This window comes from Microcaecilia unicolor, unplaced genomic scaffold (assembly GCF_901765095.1).
Source record: "Microcaecilia unicolor unplaced genomic scaffold, aMicUni1.1, whole genome shotgun sequence".
NCBI classification, from domain to species: domain Eukaryota; kingdom Metazoa; phylum Chordata; class Amphibia; order Gymnophiona; family Siphonopidae; genus Microcaecilia; species Microcaecilia unicolor.
Window position 1 is genome coordinate 81819 of NW_021963797.1, and position 20811 is coordinate 102629.

Genomic DNA, 20811 nt, shown 5'->3' on the forward strand with positions numbered 1-20811 from the left:
GATCGGTGCTGGGGCCGATTCTATTCAATATATTTGTGAGTGACATTGCCGAAGGGTTACAAGGTAAAGTTTGCCTTTTTGCGGATGACACCAAGATTTGTAACAGAGTGGACACCTCAGAGGGAGTGGAAAACATGAAAAAAGATCTGCGGAAGCTAGAAGAATGGTCTAATGTTTGGCAATTAAAATTCAATGCGAAGAAATGCAAAGTGATGCACTTAGGGAGTAGAAATCCAAGGGAGACGTATGTGTTAGGCGGGGAGAGTCTGATAGGTACGAACGGGGAGAGGGATCTTGGGGTGATAGTATCTGAAGACCTAAAGGCGACGAAACAGTGTGACAAGGCGGTGGCCGTAGCTAGAAGGTTGCTAGGCTGTATAGAGAGAGGTGTGACCAGCAGAAGAAAAGAGGTTTTAATACCCCTGTATAAGATGTTGGTGAGGCCCCACCTGGAGTACTGTGTTCAGTTTTGGAGGCTGTACCTTGCGAAGGATGTTTAAAAAATGGAAGCGGTGCAAAGAAAAGCTACGAAAATGGTATGGGATTTGCGTTACAAAACGTATGAGGAGAGACTTGTTGACCTGAACATGTATACCCTGGAGGAAAGGAGAAACAGGGGTGATATGATACAGACGTTCAAATATTTGAAAGGTATTAATCTGCAAATGAACCTTTTCCGGAGATGGGAAGGCGGTAGAACTAGAGGACATGAAATGAGGTTGAAGGGGGACAGACTCAAGAAAAATGTCAGGAAGTATTTTTTCACGGACAGAGTGGTGGATGCTTAGAATGCCCTCCCGCGGGAGGTGGTGGAGATGAAAACGGTAACGGAATTCAAACATGCGTGGGATAAACATAAAGGAATCCTGCTCGGAAGAAAGGGATCCCCAGAAGCTTAGCCAAGATTGGGAGGCAGAGCCGGTGGTGGGAGGCGGGGCTGGTGGTTGGGAGGCGGGGCTAGTGCTGGGCAGACTTATACGGTCTGTGCCCTGACAATGGCAGATACAAATCAAGGTAAGGTACACACAAAAAGTAGCACACGTGAAATTATCTTGTTGGGCAGACTGGATGGACCGTGCAGGTCTTTTTCTGCCATCATCTACTATGTTACTTCCGAAAGCTTGTAACAAAGTTCACAATCAATACATTCTTAAGCTGTCTTGTACAGTATCTTGCCCTAGACGTGAACTTAACATTAGTCAGCGAAAAAAACAGATTTTTTTTTCCATTCTTTGACGCACTTTCTCTCCAAGATCTTGTATAACCATCTCTAGCCCACACACACATCTGTCTCAGTAAAAGGGTCCACTTCCCCTTCTCCCATTGTTTGCCCAACAAATCACACTAAATGCGTAAACATGGTTTTGGGTCCAGTCTAGTTAGGAGTGTGGGTCACAGGGGTATCCTTGCACAATTTCAAAAAGCCACCCTGCAGCCTGATCTAGTTAGCAAGGATTGAAAACAGCACACAGAATAAATTAGAGGGGCTGAAATAAAAGTTACAGGTAACCCTTGTTTGTTTCCTTATCCAGAAGAGTGCTCTGCACATACAAACATTAGGGATTCTGAGCCCCCCCCCCCCCCCAAGTTCCCTAAACTCTTCTGTTTGATCTTTAAAATTAGGGATCTTAAATTTGCATCAGTCACTTTTTGAAGTTTTTCCAATGACAATATACCTCTTTCCTCCAGTTTTTGGCAAATTCTCTTGGTATACCCTCTTGATCTAAACATAGGGTATGTAGCATTAAGGCAGCAGTACATTAACTCCTCTTTATCTGCAGAAGTCCACTTAACTGTAGTTAATCCTCTCAACTTTTTCATTAACTTCTGTGGCTGGTCTTCTGCTCTAGTGGGTCCACGAACAAGTCCACCAAGGCTATATCTGTTCTCTTCACCTGCACTATTGCTACGACCATTGTTACCCCTAGTGTACAGCCTATGGGTGAGCACCTTTCATGCCCGCTTCTTTTTCTTTAAAATCATGCTTCAATTGTAGCACAGCCCCAGCTAAGGTTCACTACAGCTGTTACACAATGGGGCCACCACATGAAAGTAGTCAGCAAGACTTGAGGAAAAAAATTTACTCTATTTCCCTCAGAGGTGTATAGTAATCTACCAGCTACTGTTGCTGGATTTATACTGCACTCTTTTTAACCCCCTTTGTCTCCAGTGTGGTTCATTTCGTATGTTTGTTTTAGATTGGAAAGCAGAGAGAAGCTTTTATTACAATTTGAACATGTAAATGGTTTTTCACAGGGGAAATGTATCCATATAGGCTAGTTTTGTGCACGACAGAAATGAACCTCACTCCTAAGCCAGGGTATGTAGAGTATGATCTCAGTCTCTGAAATCTACCGATGCAGTGTGGTTCTTTTGGTGTTTTTTTTAGGTCTGAAAGCTGAATGAAGCTCTTATTACACTCTATATATGTACTCGTCTCTCTCTCAGGTGGATCATTTGGTGGCTCTTTAGACCTGAAAGTCGCGTGAACCCTTTATTACACTCAGTACATGTAAATGATTTTTCTCCATTGTGGATCACTTGGTGGCTTTTTAGACCTGAAAGCCAAGTGAAGCTTTTATTACACTCAGCGCATGTAAATTGTTTTTCTCCTTTGTGGCACATTTGGTGGCTTTTTAGAGTTGAAAGCTGAGTGAAACTTTTGTTACACTCACTACATGTAAATGGTTTCTCTCCTGTGTGGATTATTTCATGTCTTTTTAGCGCTGAAAGCCGAGTGAAACTTTTATTACACTCAGAACATATAAATGGTTTCTCGCCTGTGTGGATCATCTGGTGGTTTTTTAGTGCCAAAATTCTTGTAAAGCTTCTATTACACTCAGTACATATAAATGGTTTCTTTCCCCTATGGATCATTTGGTGGCTTCTTAGACCTGAAAGCCAAGTGAAGCTTTTATTACACTCAGTACATATAAATTGTTTCTCTCCTTTGTGGCATATTTGGTGGTTTTTTAGAGTTGAAAGCTGAGTGAAACTCTTGTTGCACTCAGTACATACAAACGGTTTCTCTCCTGTGTGGATTATTTGATGTCTTTTTAATGCTGAAAGCCTAGTGAAACATTTACTACATTCAGAACATATATATGGTTTCTCTCCTGTATGTATCAAGTAGTGGCTTTTTAGCGTCAAAAGCCGAGTGAAGCGTCTATTACACTCAGTACATGTATATGGTTTCTCTCCCGTGTGGACCATCTGGTGACTTTTTAGTGCTGAAAGCAGCATGAAGCTCCTATTACACTCAGTACATATAAATTGTTTCTCTCCTTTGTGGCTCATTTGGTGGGTTTTTAGAGTTGAAAGCTGAGTGAAACTTTTACTACACTCACTACAGGTAAATGGTTTCTCTCCGGTATGGATTAGTTTGTGTCTTTTTAGCACTGAAAGGCGAGTAAAACTTTTATCACACTCAGAACATGTAAATGATTTCTCCCGTTTCTCTTTTGTGCTACTTCTTTTCTGCATTTGGAGGTTTGAAAACCAGGGGAAGCTCTTTGGACCATGAGGACAAATGAAGAAGATGCTCCTGTTAGATGTGGTACATGTACATTCTTGCTGGTCTGTTTTTCTTTTCTCCTCTCCCTTGTCAAGGGAAGAAGTCATGTAACCAGTATTATTATTTTGGAAGGGTCTCCCATGGCTAGTAGTGAGCTCCTTGTAACTTCTCTCACACTTTGACACTTCATCCAGTGAGTACCCTGTAGAATCTCTTTTCTCTTCCGATTCCTTGTGATCATTCCTTGTGTTTTTTTCCTTAGGTCCTTGGAAAATGTTATCACAGATATTTTCTGATTGTCTTTGGCTTTGTTCTACTTTTACAGGATTTTTTCCTTGATTCCTTTCTTCCTTTCTTTCTTGTATGATTGGCTGATCTAGTGGATATAAACAAAAGGTATTAATCTTGTGTTAGAAGTGGTTTCTAACATATTACATGAGTATAATAAAAAGAAGAGGTTGTATTGTAACAGGATTTTCTATGTGTGGCTTTCTTATTTGCAAATCACTTCTTGAAACATTTGTCTCCACACACCTCTAGTTAGTGAAATGATGAGCTGCCCCTTGGAAGTGGCAGTGTGTTGACATAAGAGCCTTGAAGAATGGTCTGAATGAGAACGTTATAATCTGTGGTTATTAGGGAATTTCTTCAACAGTGATGAATTAACAACCCCAGATCCAGACTCCAACTGAAACATGGCCACTGGCAGGGCAAGTTTATCTTCACCCTGACTTACAGAAAGAACAGCTTATGAATGGAGTATGGAGACATATGACAGAAATGTTTACAGTCAATCTGTTAAATGTGTCATGATTTTTCTAAAGGACTAGATGCAATATAAAGGGACTTGGATTCAGCAGCACTTATCCAGGCAAAAGCAGTTCCTATACTGATTAACTCAGGTAGCAAGAGTTATATCCAGATTTTCAGCAGCATTTACTCAGATAGTGTCACTGAAAATCTGGATAGACAGTCTTAGCACTATCTAGATAAAAGGGGAGTAAAGGCTTTATTTATTTATTTGTTTGTTTGTTTGTTACATTTGTATCCCACATTTTCCCACCTATTTACAGGTTCAATGTGGCTTACATAGTACAGTAGAGGCGATCGCCAATACCAGTATGAACAAATACAAAGTGAGGTTATGGTAGAGTAATGATCAAGTGTGATAGACACATTGGGGGTCATAAGGAGGACGAGTTAGGTTATGTCCAGTATGAACTTTTATATTGTTGTGTTGCGGGGTTAAGGCATTTTGGTTGGATCGTTAAGAGTATGCCTTTTCGAACAGGTCAGTCTTTAGGAGTTTCCGGACGCTTAGGTGGTTGTATGTTGTTTTCACGGCGATTGGTAGTGCGTTCCATAGTTGCATGCTTATATAAGAGAAGCTGGATGCGTAGGTTGATTGTATTTGAGTCCTTTGCAGCTTGGGTAGTGGAGATTTAGGTATGTTCGTGTTGATCCTGTTGTGTTTCTGGTTGGTAGGTCTATGAGGTCTGTCATGTATCCTGGGGTTTCGCCGTAGATGATTTTATGAACCAGGGTGCAGATTTTGAACGCAATACATTCTTTGATTGGGAGCCAGTGCAGTTTTTCTCGTAGAGGTTTGGCGCTTTCGAATCTTTATAAGCCTGGCTGCCGTGTTTTGAGCAGTTTGGACTTTCTTTAAGATTTGTTCTTTACATCCCGCATAGATTCCATTACAGTAATCTAGATGGCTTAGTACCATGGATTGTACCAAGTTGTGAAATACTTCCCTCGGGAAAAAAGGTTTCACTCGTTTGAGCTTCCACATTGAGTGGAACATTTTCTTTGTAGTGGCTTTCACTTGGTTCTCTAGTGTGAGATTTCGGTCGATTGAAACTCCGAGAATTTTCAGGCTGTCTGAGATAGGGAGGGTGTAATCTAATTCCTACTCATTATGATTATCCCTTAACTAGAGTGACTGCTTATGTTAATATGAAAACTGACGAAGCTAGACACACTTTAGATGATCCTTTTCTGAGCTCCTAGGCAATGGCCTATCTCACATCATATAGTCCTAGGCCTGATTATTCTACTTGGGAAATGTCTGCTTCTTAGGTGTACAGTATGGACACAGCTGTGACCCTAATTTCCAAGAGGTGGAGTGATGCAGCATGAAACTAACCTGCTCCTTTACTGGAAAGTGGACTCACAAGACTGTGCTGGACATTAGGTTTTCCAGAGGTCTAGAAGGATCCCTAGGGTTTATTTAATCATTTTGCCTTTGGTCTCACACATTTTGTCTGTTTATCTTATCTGATATATCCTTGTTTACACTGTTTTAGAACTGAATCCCTCTACTGTGGGAGCAAAAGGCCTCACATAAGCACTATATATGAAGCACTACATGTCACTATATGGCAAAATTGTCATACATGGCACTATTCAGCTCTAAGCCAGCCTTTAAAGTACAGATCTGGCTAATTTCAACTTGCAAGCAGAAGCCTGTTGCTTAATAGGCCTCAGCCTTGCGTGCAGTCAAGAAGGACACCAAACACCTAAGGATGCTGGTGTCCAAATAACAACAACAATACACTGTTTACTGGAACAGTGACTTTGCGGGTGGAGTGACCCTGAAGGTCAACACCAGTGGTCCAGTGTTTTGGTTTCCCTAATAATAACAACACTGGGGATCAACATGTTGTTCCAGACTTTGAGGAAAATCCATGATCTGCAAGCCCTGATGGAAGAAATGGACTTGGTTCAATGAGTCTGATGAATGGGATCTCGCCACACCTGGCTATTTAGGAGGCATAGAGAAGGAAGAAAGGGGGGAGGAGTTGCTCCCTATGTTAAACCCCCCCCCCCCACACACACACAATATTAAAGCAGAGGGCGTGAGAAGAAAAGGAAATGCTGTGGATAGTCTTTGATACCCTTAGCCAAATTACTAGCCAATCAAAACCTCAACCCTTACATATATGCAGACGATGTTACGATTTATATCCCGTTTAAACATGATCTAAATGAAATCACCAACGAGATCAACCAAAGCCTCCAAATCATGCATTCCTGGGCGGATATATTCCAGTTAAAACTCAACGCAGAAAAAACACAATGTCTTGTACTCACCTCACAACATAACACAAGCAACTTCACCACCATATCCACACCAAACTGCTCTCTTCCCATCTCAAATAACCTGAAAATTCTTGGAGTTACCATTGATCGAAACCTCACACTCGATACCCACGTGAAGAATACAACAAAAAAGATGTTCCACTCCATGTGGAAACTCAAAAGAGTAAAACCTTTCTTCCCGAGATATATCTTCCGCACCCTGGTACAGTCAATGGTAATAAGTCATCTGGACTACTGCAATGCACTATACGCTGGCTGCAAAGAACAAACTATCAAGAAACTCCAAACAGCCCAGAATACCGCCGCCAGACTCATATTTGGAAAAACTAAATATGAAAGTGCAAAACCCTTAAGAGAGAAACTTCATTGGTTCCCACTTAACGCATCGCGTTCAAGATCTGCAAGATTGTACACAAATTCATCCACGCAGATGCCCCGACCTACATGCTAAACCTCGTGGACCTGCCGCCCAGAAATGCCACAAGATCATCCCGCAAATTTTTTAATCTACACTTCCCCAGCTGTAAAGGACTAAAATACAAGCTGATACATGCGGCTACCTTCTCTTACATAAGTACGCAGTTGTGGAATGCATTACCTTCTGCCTTGAAAACAATCGACGAAATATCTAACTTTCGGAAATCTCTGAAGACTTATCTCTTCAACAAGGCCTACAAACAGAACCCATAACCTAACAAGATCACCTCACCAATCCACCCCAGTTATGAAAGTCTTCCTTCTACATTTATATGCTCAAATCTTTTCTTTTTTTTCCTCCTTAATCTTTTTGCATCACTAATTGTATCTGATATCCTGGAATGACGATGCCATAACAGGACTCTGTAAGCCACATTGAGCCTGCAAATAAGTGGGAAAATGTGGGATACAAATGCAATAAATAAATAAAGAGAAGATGCCCCACTTCTATCCTCACAGATGTAGCCTACAGACTTCCGACTCAAACAAAAGAACTGGACAGGCACATGATCAATGATATCCTCAAAATGGGAATGAAGGGAGAGGTGATTAAACTGGGTGACTTGAATCTACCAGGTGTGGATTGGAGTTAATAAATCCCAATAAATAAACGTGCTGCATCCTTGTCAGCCGATCAGATCTACCCCTGAGACAAGGACTTGACCGATGACCTGCCTTTTCTTAAATCTGCAAAACCATCCGTTACTGGCTTTGAATGCCGACTCTTGCCCATTTAGCTGTCGGTCAAATTTTTCAGCCTGTGCTTTCATGATGGGTCCTGAAATAGGGACACCCTGTGACCGAGCTTGGACGAACCACTGATATAGCGCAGAATCCAAGTTTTTATCACTAGGCATTTTAATTTTTTTTCCTAGGTAATCCTGCTTCCCTTTCCATACTACAGGGCAACCTCATTTTCTCTTCTTCTTTTCTCTGTCTTCTTGATGCCAAGCTCTTTGGTCAACTAGTGCAGATAACGTTTCTTGAGTAGGGAATGACCTTCTGCTTACGAGATGGTTTCTCCATATACAGAGCTCACAACAAAGACAATGGAACACAACGCTGATGATGAGGAAGATGAAGAACAGTCCACCCATGGTAGACTGCAGAATGGTGGTCTAAGTCACAGAAAGTGGCAAGAACACAAATATCCCACGGAGGGTCACAGCACGGAAATGAGGAGTGGGAACAGAGTCAGGCTCCTCAAAACAGACCAGAGACACTGTATGTGATTCGAAAGTTTTATCTGAGGATGACTCAACGAGGTACCGTGTTACGGCACACAGGAGTCTCATCTGTTTGTGAAAAGAACAAGCAGATCCTCGGTACGTTGATTGAGAAATAGTGGTCTTCAAAAAGACCTTTGTTGTTTTGAGTATCTGTCGCTTCTAAACATCAAAGTAGATTTAGTACTAGAGAAAAGGATTTGACTGGACTGGACAAGGACTTCTCTTGGGTATTATACTAACACTAGTAAAAAAGGCCCGTTTCTGACACAAATGAAACGGGTGCTAGCAAGGTTTTCCTCGCAGTGTGTATGTTTGAGAGAGTGTGTGTGTGTGTGTGTGTGTGTGTGTGTGAGAGAGAGAAAAAGTGTGTGTGAGAGACGGAGTGTGTGTGAGAGGAGAATGAGTGAGAGAGAGAGTGTGTGTGTTTGTGTGAGAGACAGAGTGAGTGTGTGTGAGAGAGAGAGAGTGTGTGTGTTTGTGTGAGAGACAGAGTGAGAGTGTGTGAGAGAAAGAGTGAGTGTGTGTGTGAGACAGAGAGATAGACTGTGTGTGTGTGTGACAAGAGAGATAGAGTGTGTCAGAGAGAGTGTATGTGAGAGACAGAGAGTAAGTGTGTGTGGGGCTCCAAGTTCTATGACCCCCTCCTTCCCTCCCTCCCTCTCCTCCAAGTTCCAGGCCCCCCTTCTGTCCGAGGTCCATGCCCCCTCCCTCCCTCTCTCTCCTCCCCTGCGAGTTCCATGCCCCCGTCTTCGAAGTTCCACACCCCCATGCCTCCCTCCCTTTCTCACAGTGGCAGCCCGACCTGTGTTGGCTGCTCCCTCCCTCCCCTCCCCTGCAACTTCCATGCCCCCTGTCTTCAGAGTTCCACACCCCTGCACCTCCCTCCCTCTCTCTCTCTCAGTGGCAGCCCAACCTGTGTTGGCCGCCCTCTTCTTGCAGTCGTGTGCCTGCCCCTCACCTTCCTGCATGCCGGCTGTAATTTAAAAGTTCTTACCTCGGTGTACGCCGGCAGCAGTGAAAGTAGAGGACGCACGGCGCTTCAGCCTGCCTTCCCTTGTCTCAGCTCTGCCTCTGGTCCCGCCCACATTTTCCGGAAACAGGAAATGAGGGCGGGACCAGAGGCAGAGCTGAGAGAGAGAGAGGGGAGGGAGGTGCGGAACTCCGAAGACAGGGGAGGGGGCATGGAACTCGCAGGGGGGGAGGGGGAGGGAGGGAGGCGGTCCTGGAATTCGGAGGACGGGGGGGGGGGGTGCGATTCTCCGTCAATTGAATCCTCACCTCCAACGTTTTTTTGCTGGCTGGTGCTGGTTTTGCTTTCCTCTCATTGATCCACCCTCTGACATCATCACGTTCCGATGCGAGGACGGACCAATGGGAATTGTGTTACGAACCCAGGCATCCAGACGTGGAACGTTGGAGGTGCAAATTATTATATAGGATTGTATTATATCTCTGGTATTTGAATTTCAGTGCTGTTAAATGTTTACATTTTTGATACTGTTTTATGTTAGTCCTATTGCTAGGTTTCAATTTGCTGTTAAGTTTACCTTGTTTATTGCATTTATGTTTATATTTGGTAATTTTACTATTGTTAGGCAGTTAACAAAATTGTAAGTTTTATGTTAAACTGTACCTACTGTACACCGCCTTGGGTGAATCTCATCATAAAGGTGGTTAATAAATCCCAATAATTAAACGTTACAGTGGATCTACTACTAGATCCACTGTAAAGTTTAGAAGCGACAGATACTCAAAACAACAAAGGTCTTTTTAAAGACCACTGTTTCTCAATCAACGTACCGAGGATCTGTTTGTTCTTTTCACAAACAGACGAGACTCCTGTGTGCCGAAACACGGTACCTTGTTGAGTTATCCTCCGATAAAGCTTTTGAATCACATACAGTGTCTCTGGTCTGCTTTGAGGAGCCCGACTCCATTCCCACTCCTCGTTTCCGTCCAGATTGCAGAATGGCACCAGGAGCAGACAAAGCCACTTGGATAAAGAGTCCACCCGTGGTAGATTCCAGACTGGCACCTGAAGCTGAAAAAAGCTGCGTTTATAATGAATGCACTGGGAGCAGGAAAGCTGCACGGATAATGAACGCACAGACAACCCTGGCGTTGCTAAACATTAGCAGGAAAGGTTTAAAAGCAGAGAAGGGGGTGTGCTCCACCCCAGCGTAGCAGAGCATTGGCTAGAATGGTTTTCAAGCAGGGAAAGGGGTGGGCTCCACGCCAACATAGCTAGACATTGGCAAAAACCTGGATGATCGTGGTGGGTTTGAATTATAGAGGGGAATGTTATAACGGGGTTCCACTGTAGCTATATATTATCACAGTCATATTCTACAATACCTCTTCTTACTCTGTACAGTATTATTAGTTAACTAGTAAAAAAGGCCCGTTTCTGACACAAATGAAAAGGGCGCTAGCAAGGTTTTCGTCATTTAGCAGTTGCCTGTGAGGTGCGATGCCCCCCCTCCCGGCACCATCCCACCCACGGCGATGCATCTGGCCGCAGCCATCCGACCCACCGTGCCGATTGCACCCACCTTCGCGTTGGTTTGGCGGTGGGGGACCTGGAACCCCGCCAACAGAAGTCCTGTGTGCTGACTACGGCGTCATCGTCGGCGTTGGTAGCTGTTCAGGGCGGAGTTCTGTGCGTCTGACGTCATGCACGTGCAGGACGTCAGACGCACAGAAGCCCTGCCTCCACAGGCTAGGAATGCCGAAGATGACGCCGTAGTGAGCAGACAGGGCTTGTGCTGGCGGGGTTTTCGGGTCCCCCGCCGGCAAATCAACGCGAAGGTGGGTGTCTAAGGAGGGGGTTGTTGCGGGGGGGGGGGGGTGCTGGAGGTCCTTGTGTTCAGCTGCAGCTTTAGGGGGGGGGGGGGTCAACCGTTTGTTTAGTTGATTTTTTTTTTTCCTGCCCTCGACGTCATGACGTTTGACGCGAGGGCGGGGCACGGGTCTGTGGGGTGGCTTCACCACCATGAATCCACGAACCGTTCTGGGAGACTGACTGACTTCAGTGACGTCAGTGTCCCCAGAATGTTGAGGCTGCTTTTTATTATAGTAGATGAGCTCTATTCTGTAACACCTCCTCTTACTCTGTGCAGTACTTATCAGTACTAACCTGTGCTCTGTATTATCTCTTCTTACTCAGTGCACTATATATATTCTACCTTCTATAACTACCCTTTTCACTCCCTTCCTTCTTCTCTCTTCCCTCCCTTGATCGCTACACATTACTAACTGTATCTGATATCCTGAAATGACAATGTTAACAAATCTATGTAAGCCACATTGAGCCTGCAAATAGGTGGGGGAATGTGGATACAAATGCAATAAATAAATAAATATATTATAATTTAGCTATACAATACCTCTCTTATTCTGTATAGTATTTATTATTATTCAGCTATGCTCTGTAATACCTCTTTCTACTTTGTATGGTATTATTCATCAGCTCTATTCTGTAACTCCTATTAGCGCTATTCTGTAGTACTTCCTCTTAACCTAGGTAGTACTTATTAGTACTAACCTGCACTCTGTGTAATACCTCTTCTTACTCTCTACAATATTTATCATAACTAGCCTGTACACTATACTATCTCTTCTTACTCTGTATAGTATTTAATCAATTAATCAGCTCTAGTCTGTAACTCCCCCTTTTACTCTCTGCAGTACTTATGAGTACTAATCTATACTCTGTAATACTTCCTCTTACTCTGTGCACTATATATTATCACTTAGCCATGCTCTACAATACCTCTTCTTACTCTGTACTGTGTTTATTATTACTCAACTGTGATCTGTAATATACCCTATTACTCTCTATAGTAACATAGTAGATGATGGCAGATAAAGACCTGTGCGGTCCATCCAGTCTGCCCAAGATAAACTCGTAGTATAAAATATGATGTGATACTACATTATGTAGGCTTACTTAGCCAGAAGCTAACAGTTTTCTACCCTAAAACAGAAAAACACTGAGAAAACCCCCCTTTCTCTCTCACTACTTGGTACTAAGACTGTTAAGTTTCTTCAGCTGACTCAGTATGGTAATATTTACGGGATCAAACTTGGCATGTGGGAAGAACCAGTAGAAAAAACACTGAGTTTGAAAATGGGCCAAATCAGACTGCGAATTCCAAAAAAATAAGCCTCCCCCCCCCCCCCCCCCCCCCCCCAAAATGGCCCAATGCACTTCTATGGGAAAAGGAGTTCCAGCTTAGCATTTTTGTTATTACTCACCTGTGTATGAGTGACAACCTTCTTTCTCGTCTGACTCCTGCAGTTCCTGGACAAATGGCTCTTCCTCTTGTTTAATCCTTGATAGTATGTCAGGATTAATCTTTTCATAGCCTGATTTCAACAACAAAAAAGGAAAAAAAAGAACATTGAATTATGTTTCCCTTATATTCTCAGAAAAATACCCAGGAAGCAGCTTGCGACATAGGAGGGGACGGAGGAACTTTTACTGCCATCCGTCATAAAGCAGATGAATCTGGGGGTTATTATATCTCACTTTGAGTACGCTGGCACTGGATCTAGTCAAAGATGTGTATAATAAAGAATTTTATTACCTAAGAAAGAGAGAGCCTGTGGCTCTTTGATATTTTTAACAATCTGGCATATTAAGTGGTCCCTTACTATCAGGCTCTAGAGACTCACTGCTCAGCTTTTCAGCTACTAAACTGGATCATCTACTATAATAAAACTCACCCTCAACGTTCTGAAGACAACGTTCTGAAGTCACTCAGTCACTCACTGAAGGGTTCATGGATTCATAGTGGTGAAGCCACAACACTGACCATATCTCTCTGCCCCGCCCTCGCATGACGGACCAATCAGAAAAAACACCCTCAACATTCTGAAACACAAAGGACCACACAACACCGTTCCCAGGCAACACTAGGCAACGTAAGACGGACCAATCAGAGGAAACTACGTGACAATAAGGGAGGAGCATTCCCCAGCAGAATGGCTCATTATCTGTGCAGCACGGAGAGCACAGAACCACCGCTGGAACGAGAGAAGAATATTCCTGCTGTGGGTATGTGCAAAAATAGACCGGGGGGGGGGGGGGGGGAGAAAATTTTTTAATGCCTAATGCCAGTACTGAAGAGTGCCAGAGAGCCTATAGGACAGACTATATTTGGGATCGCCTGACATGGAGTCAGAGGAGCCAGAAAACAACGTGCCCGTCACCATTTGGGACGTGGGCGAACAGGACAAGCTGCGGCCCAGCTGGAAGGATTACCCGCGACCCAGCCAGCAGCAAACAGCGACCAAGGAAGGGGGAGGAGTACTCCTTCCCTGCCTAGGAATCGCTGGAGACTGGCTGCCAAACTAACAAAACAACCGCACACCAACGCACCACCTCCATCATCAACAACCTGCACACACACCGCACCCTCACACACTCACACACACAAACACACAAAATAACTCTGTGACACATACACACACACATAAAAAAACCCACATGCTAGCGCCCGGTCCATTGGTTTCGGAAACGGGCCTTTTTTACTAGTAAATACATAAGTGCTGCCGTACTGGGACAGACCAAAGAGGATGTATAGGTAGAGGAAGAAGGAATATGTACAGCAGGGTTGGGAGAGGGTTAGCTAATTTAAAGGAGGGTTGGAGGAGGGTTTTTTTCAAGAAGGGTCAGAGTACAGCACGGTGTGGGGTTTTTCAATAGGAACAGGGGAGAGAAGACAGGTGCTTTGGGGAGGGGAAAAGGGTCAGGAATGTGGCACAGCCGAACCAACGTGGGAGGAGAAATACTCGAGCGAAAGGTGCATGAGTGTTTCCCCCTCCCGCGTTGGTTCGGCTGTGCCGCCTCCCTGAACTCTCCTGCTCTGGAGAGAGGGGAGGTAGAATAGTCAATAAAGGTGGGGGAGGTGGAACGGTCAACAGGAGTGGGGGAGGAAGGACTAGAGGAGGTAGAACGCTCAACAGTGCATGGGGAAGGGCTCTCATCCTCGTTTTTTAGGTCCACCACCTACTCTTCACCTGAAAATAAGAAGGCCCACCTGTCAGACTGCATCCGACATGCACACACCTGTGTGGGCAGTCCCAAAAACTTGAGGTACAGCTGTGTGTGAAACTCACTGTGGATAAACATCTCCTTGAATCGGGCCAGGATGGGGGTGACTCGGTAGGTGTTCAGAAAAGAGAGGCTCTGGCAAGGGAGGAGGACTCCAGCAAAGGCGGGAGGTCCAGTGTGAGGGGCAGGACAAGAACATAAGCATTGCCATTACTGGGACAGACCGAAGGTCCATCAAGCCCAGTATCATGTTTCCAACAGTGGCCAATCCAGGTCACAAGTACCTGGCAAGATCCCAAAACAGTAAAACAGATTTTATGCTGCTTATCCTAGAATATGCAGTGGATTTTCTCAAGTCCATCTTAATAATGGCTTATGGACTTTTCTTTTAGGAAATTAGCCAAACCTTTTTTACACCCCGCTAAGCTAACTGCTTTTACCACATTCTCTGGCAATGAATTCCAGAGTTTAATTACAAGTTGAGTGAAGAAACATTTTCTCCGATTCGTTTTAAATTTACTACATTGTAGCTTCATCGCATGCCCCCTAGTCCTAGTATATTTGGAAAGAGTAAACAAGCGATTCACGTCTACCTGTTCCACTCCACTTATTATTTTATAGACCTCTATCATATCTCCCCTCAGCCGTCTCTGCTCCAAGCTGAAGAGCCCTAGATGCTTCAGCCTTTTCTCATAGGGAAGTCATTCCATACACTTTATCATTTTTGTTGCCCTTCTCTATAATCTTTTCTTTTTTATCTTTATAACATTGGATTGGAGATTACAAAACCGTGTAACCTTAAAATTCACAACATGAAAAATGGCATACATTATATAAATTATGACATAGTTACCCCCCAAGAGGAGGTAAAGTAAATCACATCATAATTACAATCCACACCATGTGAATTGCAAATTTAGTGAAGTGACAGTATGCAACATAGCATAAAAAATATACCCAATTCTCCCATCCAATGAAGTTTTATATCAGAACATAAGACCTTTGAAGTCAGAATGATTGAATATTTTAACACACAACAGAAAGGACTTAACAAGGACCTGGGGTTCCTAGCCCATTATAAACCATAAAGCTGTATGTCTCTGTTGATCACCCTCCCCTCACCTATCCACACCCATCCTGTTAGAATATCAATGATATGCTTTGATGTCCCCATGCATACTTCCTACCCACCCCCCTCCTCCCACCCTGTCAGACTGTCATAGTAATGCTTGAATGTTTTCACTTATATACACTGTCAGCTAGCACATTTGCTTATTTCCGATCTGACGAAGAAGGGCAACCTTCGAAAGCTAATCAAGAAATGTATTAAGTTATGTCCAATAAAAAAGGTATCATCTTATTTTCTTTTCCATGTTTTATTTTGTTTGATTTCTATTGATAACCTTAAGAGTGGACTAACACAGCTACCACACTCCTCTATATCAGAACATAGAAACTCCAGCACTCAACATTCATACTCAGCATCCAACACTCTAATTCTCACAAAAACATACCCCCACTCATACAACCCCCCCTCCCCCGCAGAATCTCAATACCCAAATGCAGACGTCATCTTTCCACACTCTCCACAATTTCCACATCTTTCTACATCTCTCCACACTCGTCCTTCCCTATTCCCCTTCCCGTGCACTCCGCTCCATGGATAAATCCTTCTTATCTGTTCCCGTCTCCGCTACTGCCAACTCCAGACTTCGCGCCTTCTGTCTCGCTGCACCCTACGCCTGGAATAAACTTCCTGAGCCCCTACGTCTTGCCCCATCCTTGGCCACCTTTAAATCTAGACTGAAAGCCCACCTCTTTAACATTGCTTTTGACTCGTAACCACTCACCTCCACCTACCCTCCTCTCCTCCTTCCTGTACACATTAATTGATTTGATTTGCTTACTTTATTTTTTGTCTATTAGATTGTAAGCTCTTTGAGCAGGGACTGTCTTTCTTCTATGTTTGTTTCTTCTGCAGAGACCCAGTACTGTAATATCGTTTTCTTTACTAAGATGAAGGAAATGTAATAGAATTTGCGATATGGGAAGGGTGACATCCTGAGCGATCAAGCGTCCCATAGTTGAGTTTCATAATCCCATTGAATCTTTAGGGACGTCACCTGATCTAAAGAGGCCATTGTGCCCCACCACAGTCCGAGTCCAGGGCATTCCAAAAAGGTGTGAACTAGTGTACCCGAGTGGGTCTTACACCTCACACAGGAGGCATCAGCCCATAGGCCGAATTGAGCTCCACGTACTCCGGATAGGAATGCCCTATGTAAAAGTTTAAATTGGGTCTCCTGGCGGTCCACCGACTTAACCGTATTAAAAAAAGATTAAGAAAAAGCTCCATATAATACAGATGGTCACGGTCTGGTTCCACTGCCTAAAAAGCTGATCCAAAGTGTCCAAGGGAAGATTTGTCTTCAGTAATCTATACCAAATAGAGAGATTATTTAATCTGGAATTCGTTGCCGGAGAATGTGGTAAAGGCGATTAGCTTAGCGGAGTTTTAAAAAGGTTTGGACGGCTTCCTAAAGGAAAAGTCCATAGACCGTTATTAAATGGACTTGGGGAAAATCCACTATTTCTGGGATAAGCAGCATAAAATGTTTTGTACTTTTTGGGATCTTGCCAGGTATTTGTGACCTGGATTGGCCACTGTTGGAAACAGGATGCTGGGCTTGATGGACCTTTGGTCTTTCCCAGTATGGCAATACTTATGTACTTATGATATAGATGGTAGAACAAAATAGCGAAGTTGACTAAAAGATGACTGACACTCCAGGTAAAAAAAACAAATAATTTATTGATTGGTGAACACGACTCGACACAGCTGTGTTTCAGCCTATTGGGCCTGCATCAGGAGTCCAACAATTTTCCTTTTGTTGATAGCAAAACACTGGTAGGGAACTGCTGAATACTTCTGAGCAACAGCAGAGGTGAAAGATCTGAGCCTTGGTCTTCACGCCAGCGTTTGCCTGCAGGAGACTACAACCACACAAACACACACATACACGGGACAATAAGTGCACATATAAGATGGCCTAACAACACGTATGTATGTGGCATATTTAACACACACATCCATTAACATTTGACAGCAGACAGCTCCGCCAGGAAGCCACTGTCAAGCTACAACAGCTCCAGACCTCCCGTAAAATTTTGCTCGTAAAAGGCGGGCAGTCCTTTCTGTACATCCCTTGAAATGCTCATTTCAATACTAAACAGCTCATTGGAATGCATTCACATACAGTTCTCGTCTGCTGCCGTGGATGGAAAATACCCGCTGAATCCACTTGTGCATCTCCTGCTGAATACGATGCTCACTAAACCAACTGGAACCGGCTAAAAAAAACAAAAAGCTCACTGCTGGCCCGGTAAGTTTTGTGCTTCGGGGCCTCACAGTCTCTGCAGCAAGCTGATCCAGGCCTGCTACTTTTCCAGTCACAACATCAATATGATAATAGAAGATCAGAGTTCTAACTTTACTCCTCCATAAACTAGATGGTGGAAGCTGGCAAAGGAATTTTCTTAACTTTGATGGCCAGGACTGTGGCAGTGATGCAGAAAGCTACTGCAGGCCACTATATGTAAAAAGGGTTTTTGCACTGAAGTTAACTCCCCCAGCAGACATCAGCACAAGCACATTAAAATGCATAATAAAGAGCCTGTTAATTGCCCTAGTGGTTAGGGTTGTGGACTTTGGTCCTGGGGAACTGAGTTCGATTCCCACTTCAGGCACAGGCAGCTCCTTGTGACTCTGGGCAAGTCACTTAACCCTCCATTGCCCCATGTAAGCCGCATTGAGCCTGCCATGAGTGGGAAAGCGCGGGGTACAAATGTAACAAAAATAAAATAGATACTATTGGAGATTCTACATGGAATGTTGCTACTATTGGAGATTCTGCATGGAATGTTGCTATTCCACTAGCAACATTCCATGTAGAAGGCTGCGCAGGCTTCTGTTTCTGTGAGTCTGACGTCCTGCACATACGTGCAGGACATCAGACTCACAGAAGCAGAAGCCTGCGCGGCCACATTGGTGATCTGCAAGGGCCGACTTCTACATGGAATGTTGCTACTATTGGAGATTCTACATGGAATGTTGCTATTCCACTAGCAACATTCCATGTAGAAGCCTGCGCAGCCACATTGGTGATCTGCAAGGGCCGACTTCTACATGGAATGTTGCTACTATTGGAGATTCTACATGGAATGTTGCTATTCCACTAGCAACATTCCATGTAGAAGGCTGCGCAGGCTTCTGTTTCTGTGAGTCTGACGTCCTGCACGTACGTGCAGGACGTCAGACTCACAGAAGCAGAAGCCTGCGCGGCCACATTGGTGATCTGCAAGGGCCGACTTCTAGTGGAATAGCAACATTCCATGTGGAATCTCAAATAGTAGCAACAGTGGAGGAGTGGCCTAGTGGTTAGGGTGGATGACTTTGGTCCTAAGGAACTGAGTTTGATTCCCACTTCAGGCACAGGCAGCTCCTTGTGACTCTGGGCAAGTCACTTAACCCTCCATTGCCCCATGTAAGCCACATTGAGCCTGCCATGAGTGGGAAAGCACGGGGTACAAATGTAACTAAAATTTAAAAAAAAACAGTGAGGGAACAATGCAAGAAAACAACCCTTAGGTCTGAGGTGATGCAGAAACCCCTCCCAAATGTCAATTATACAGTGCTTATTCTTGAGACAGTAAGTTGGGTTGGCTTTGGTTTTTTACTTTTTTTGTTTTGCTTTTGACTGAGAGCAGGGCTGAGAGAAATCCGGAGCATACTTAGAAGTTGCTGGAGTGGAGGATCTACAGAAAAATGCATCAAATTATTTTTAATAAATGCAAATAATGCAATCCTTACCCAGTGAGATCAGAATCTGATAATTCTCCTTCATCACCTCCCTGTAAAGCTCCTTCTGCCCTTCATCTAAATACTCCCACTCCTCCTGGGAGAAAGAGACAGCGATGTCCTCAAATGTCACCCGCATCTGAAACACAAACCAGAAACACACTCAGAGACACACTTAGGGGTTCAGAATGCAGTAGATTTCAGCTGGCTTCATTCTGACATTTTAGGATGGAAGATGGGATGTCAGGAACTGCGTTTGTCCTTCAGAATCAGTTTTGTCTATTGATATCAGGGTTTTTCCCTTTTTCTCCACTATCGTTCAGTTCAGCAATTGAACCACCCACCCCGCAAAACTATCTTTCCCCAAAATACCCCTTGCAATTGTCCCACCACCCCAAGAACCATTTCTAACATATACCCTAATACTGCCACAGAAGGGGGCAACACTAACACAGACCCACAACCTACGAATCATCTCACACTTAACCTACAGGCAATGCGTACACTCACCTCCACATATATTATATATAATCTTCTAGACAGAGAATGGGGTTGGAAAGAATTAAATGAGCCCTGCTCTGCATCCTTTCCCTCATTATTCTAATTGGTAGACATTTCTCTCATCTTGGTACTTGGTTCTATAATATCGCCAAAATTCGCCCTCTCCTTTCTGAGCACGCTACCAGAACCCTCATCCACACTCTCATCACCTCTACTACTGCAACTTGCTTCTCACAGGTCTTCCACTCAGCCCTCTCTCTCCTCTTCAATCTGTTCAAAATTCTGCTGCACGATTAATATTTCGCCAGAGTCGCTATGCCCATATCAGCCCTCTTCTGAAGTCACTTCACTGGCTCCCTATCCGTTTCCGCAGGGCCGGTCTTAGCAAGTGCGGGGCCCTATGCAGACCAATTTGGTGGGGCCCCATCCTATTCCCGCCCCACCGTAGCTCCACCCCATTGATAAGATTATTCCATTTTTAGAAAAAAATTTTATTTATGAAATTTCTAATAAAGACAAATGAAGCTAAACTTGTACAAAAAAACTGATTGAAATAATAAGCACAATGCTATCATGAAACCTCCCCTCTCCAGAAATAATTCAGTTCAAGACCACTACAATTAGTAGTTCCAATTCTCATAACAAAGGAGAATAAAGGAAAAATATTAAGAAAAGATTCAGTACTTTCAAATTCCCCTATTACTCTGTAACCCATCAAACCAGAGAGGCAAGTAGCCAAAAAAGAGGTAAGTGCAAGGTTCCCATTAAAGACAAAACCACAACACATTTACAGTACCAAATGTTTCCATAAATCAGCTATATTACAGATAGACTGAAAATGCAGACCGTCAACAATATGCAGCTAGCAAGGGATCATAATATCACAATTCTCATGTAGAGCCACAAAACACCCTTTTAGAGGTAGTGTGTCATGATTTAGGCTCTACACCCTTTCTGATGTTTTGGTGCCACCTTAGTAAGGCCAACACACAATCTCTCCACTGCAAAACACTATATAGAAACTTGTGCAAAAACACACTCATAACCTTAACAAACCATAACAGCACAA

At 43.7% G+C, this 20811-nt stretch overlaps 1 protein-coding gene across 2 annotated transcripts; it reads right to left on the minus strand.

Moving 5' to 3' along the window:
- Window positions 1–1606: 1606 nt before the first annotated feature.
- LOC115459643 (gastrula zinc finger protein XlCGF26.1-like) lies at window positions 1607–19329 on the minus strand. Of its 2 annotated transcripts, XM_030189447.1 has the most exons (3): window positions 19254–19329; window positions 12583–12693; window positions 1607–3890 (listed from the first exon to the last, which is right to left on the minus strand). In XM_030189447.1, exons 1-3 carry the CDS (start codon window positions 19285–19287, stop codon window positions 2422–2424), a joined length of 1614 nt encoding a protein of 537 aa, XP_030045307.1. In that variant the 5' UTR covers window positions 19288–19329; the 3' UTR covers window positions 1607–2421. The 2 variants fall into 2 exon arrangements, with proteins under 2 accessions (XP_030045307.1, XP_030045308.1); XM_030189448.1 differs by lacking the exon at window positions 12583–12693.
- Window positions 19330–20811: the final 1482 nt, after the last annotated feature.

Coding starts and splice junctions, on each gene's coding strand:
- LOC115459643 (XM_030189447.1), bottom strand. CDS start 19,287: ATGAAGGAGAATTATCAGATTCTGATCTCACTGG. Junction 12,694..19,253: donor TCAGATTCTGATCTCACTGG/GTAAGGATTGCA, acceptor TGTTGAAATCAG/GCTATGAAAAGATTAATCCT. Junction 3,891..12,582: donor AGGTTGTCACTCATACACAG/GTGAGTAATAAC, acceptor TATATCCACTAG/ATCAGCCAATCATACAAGAA.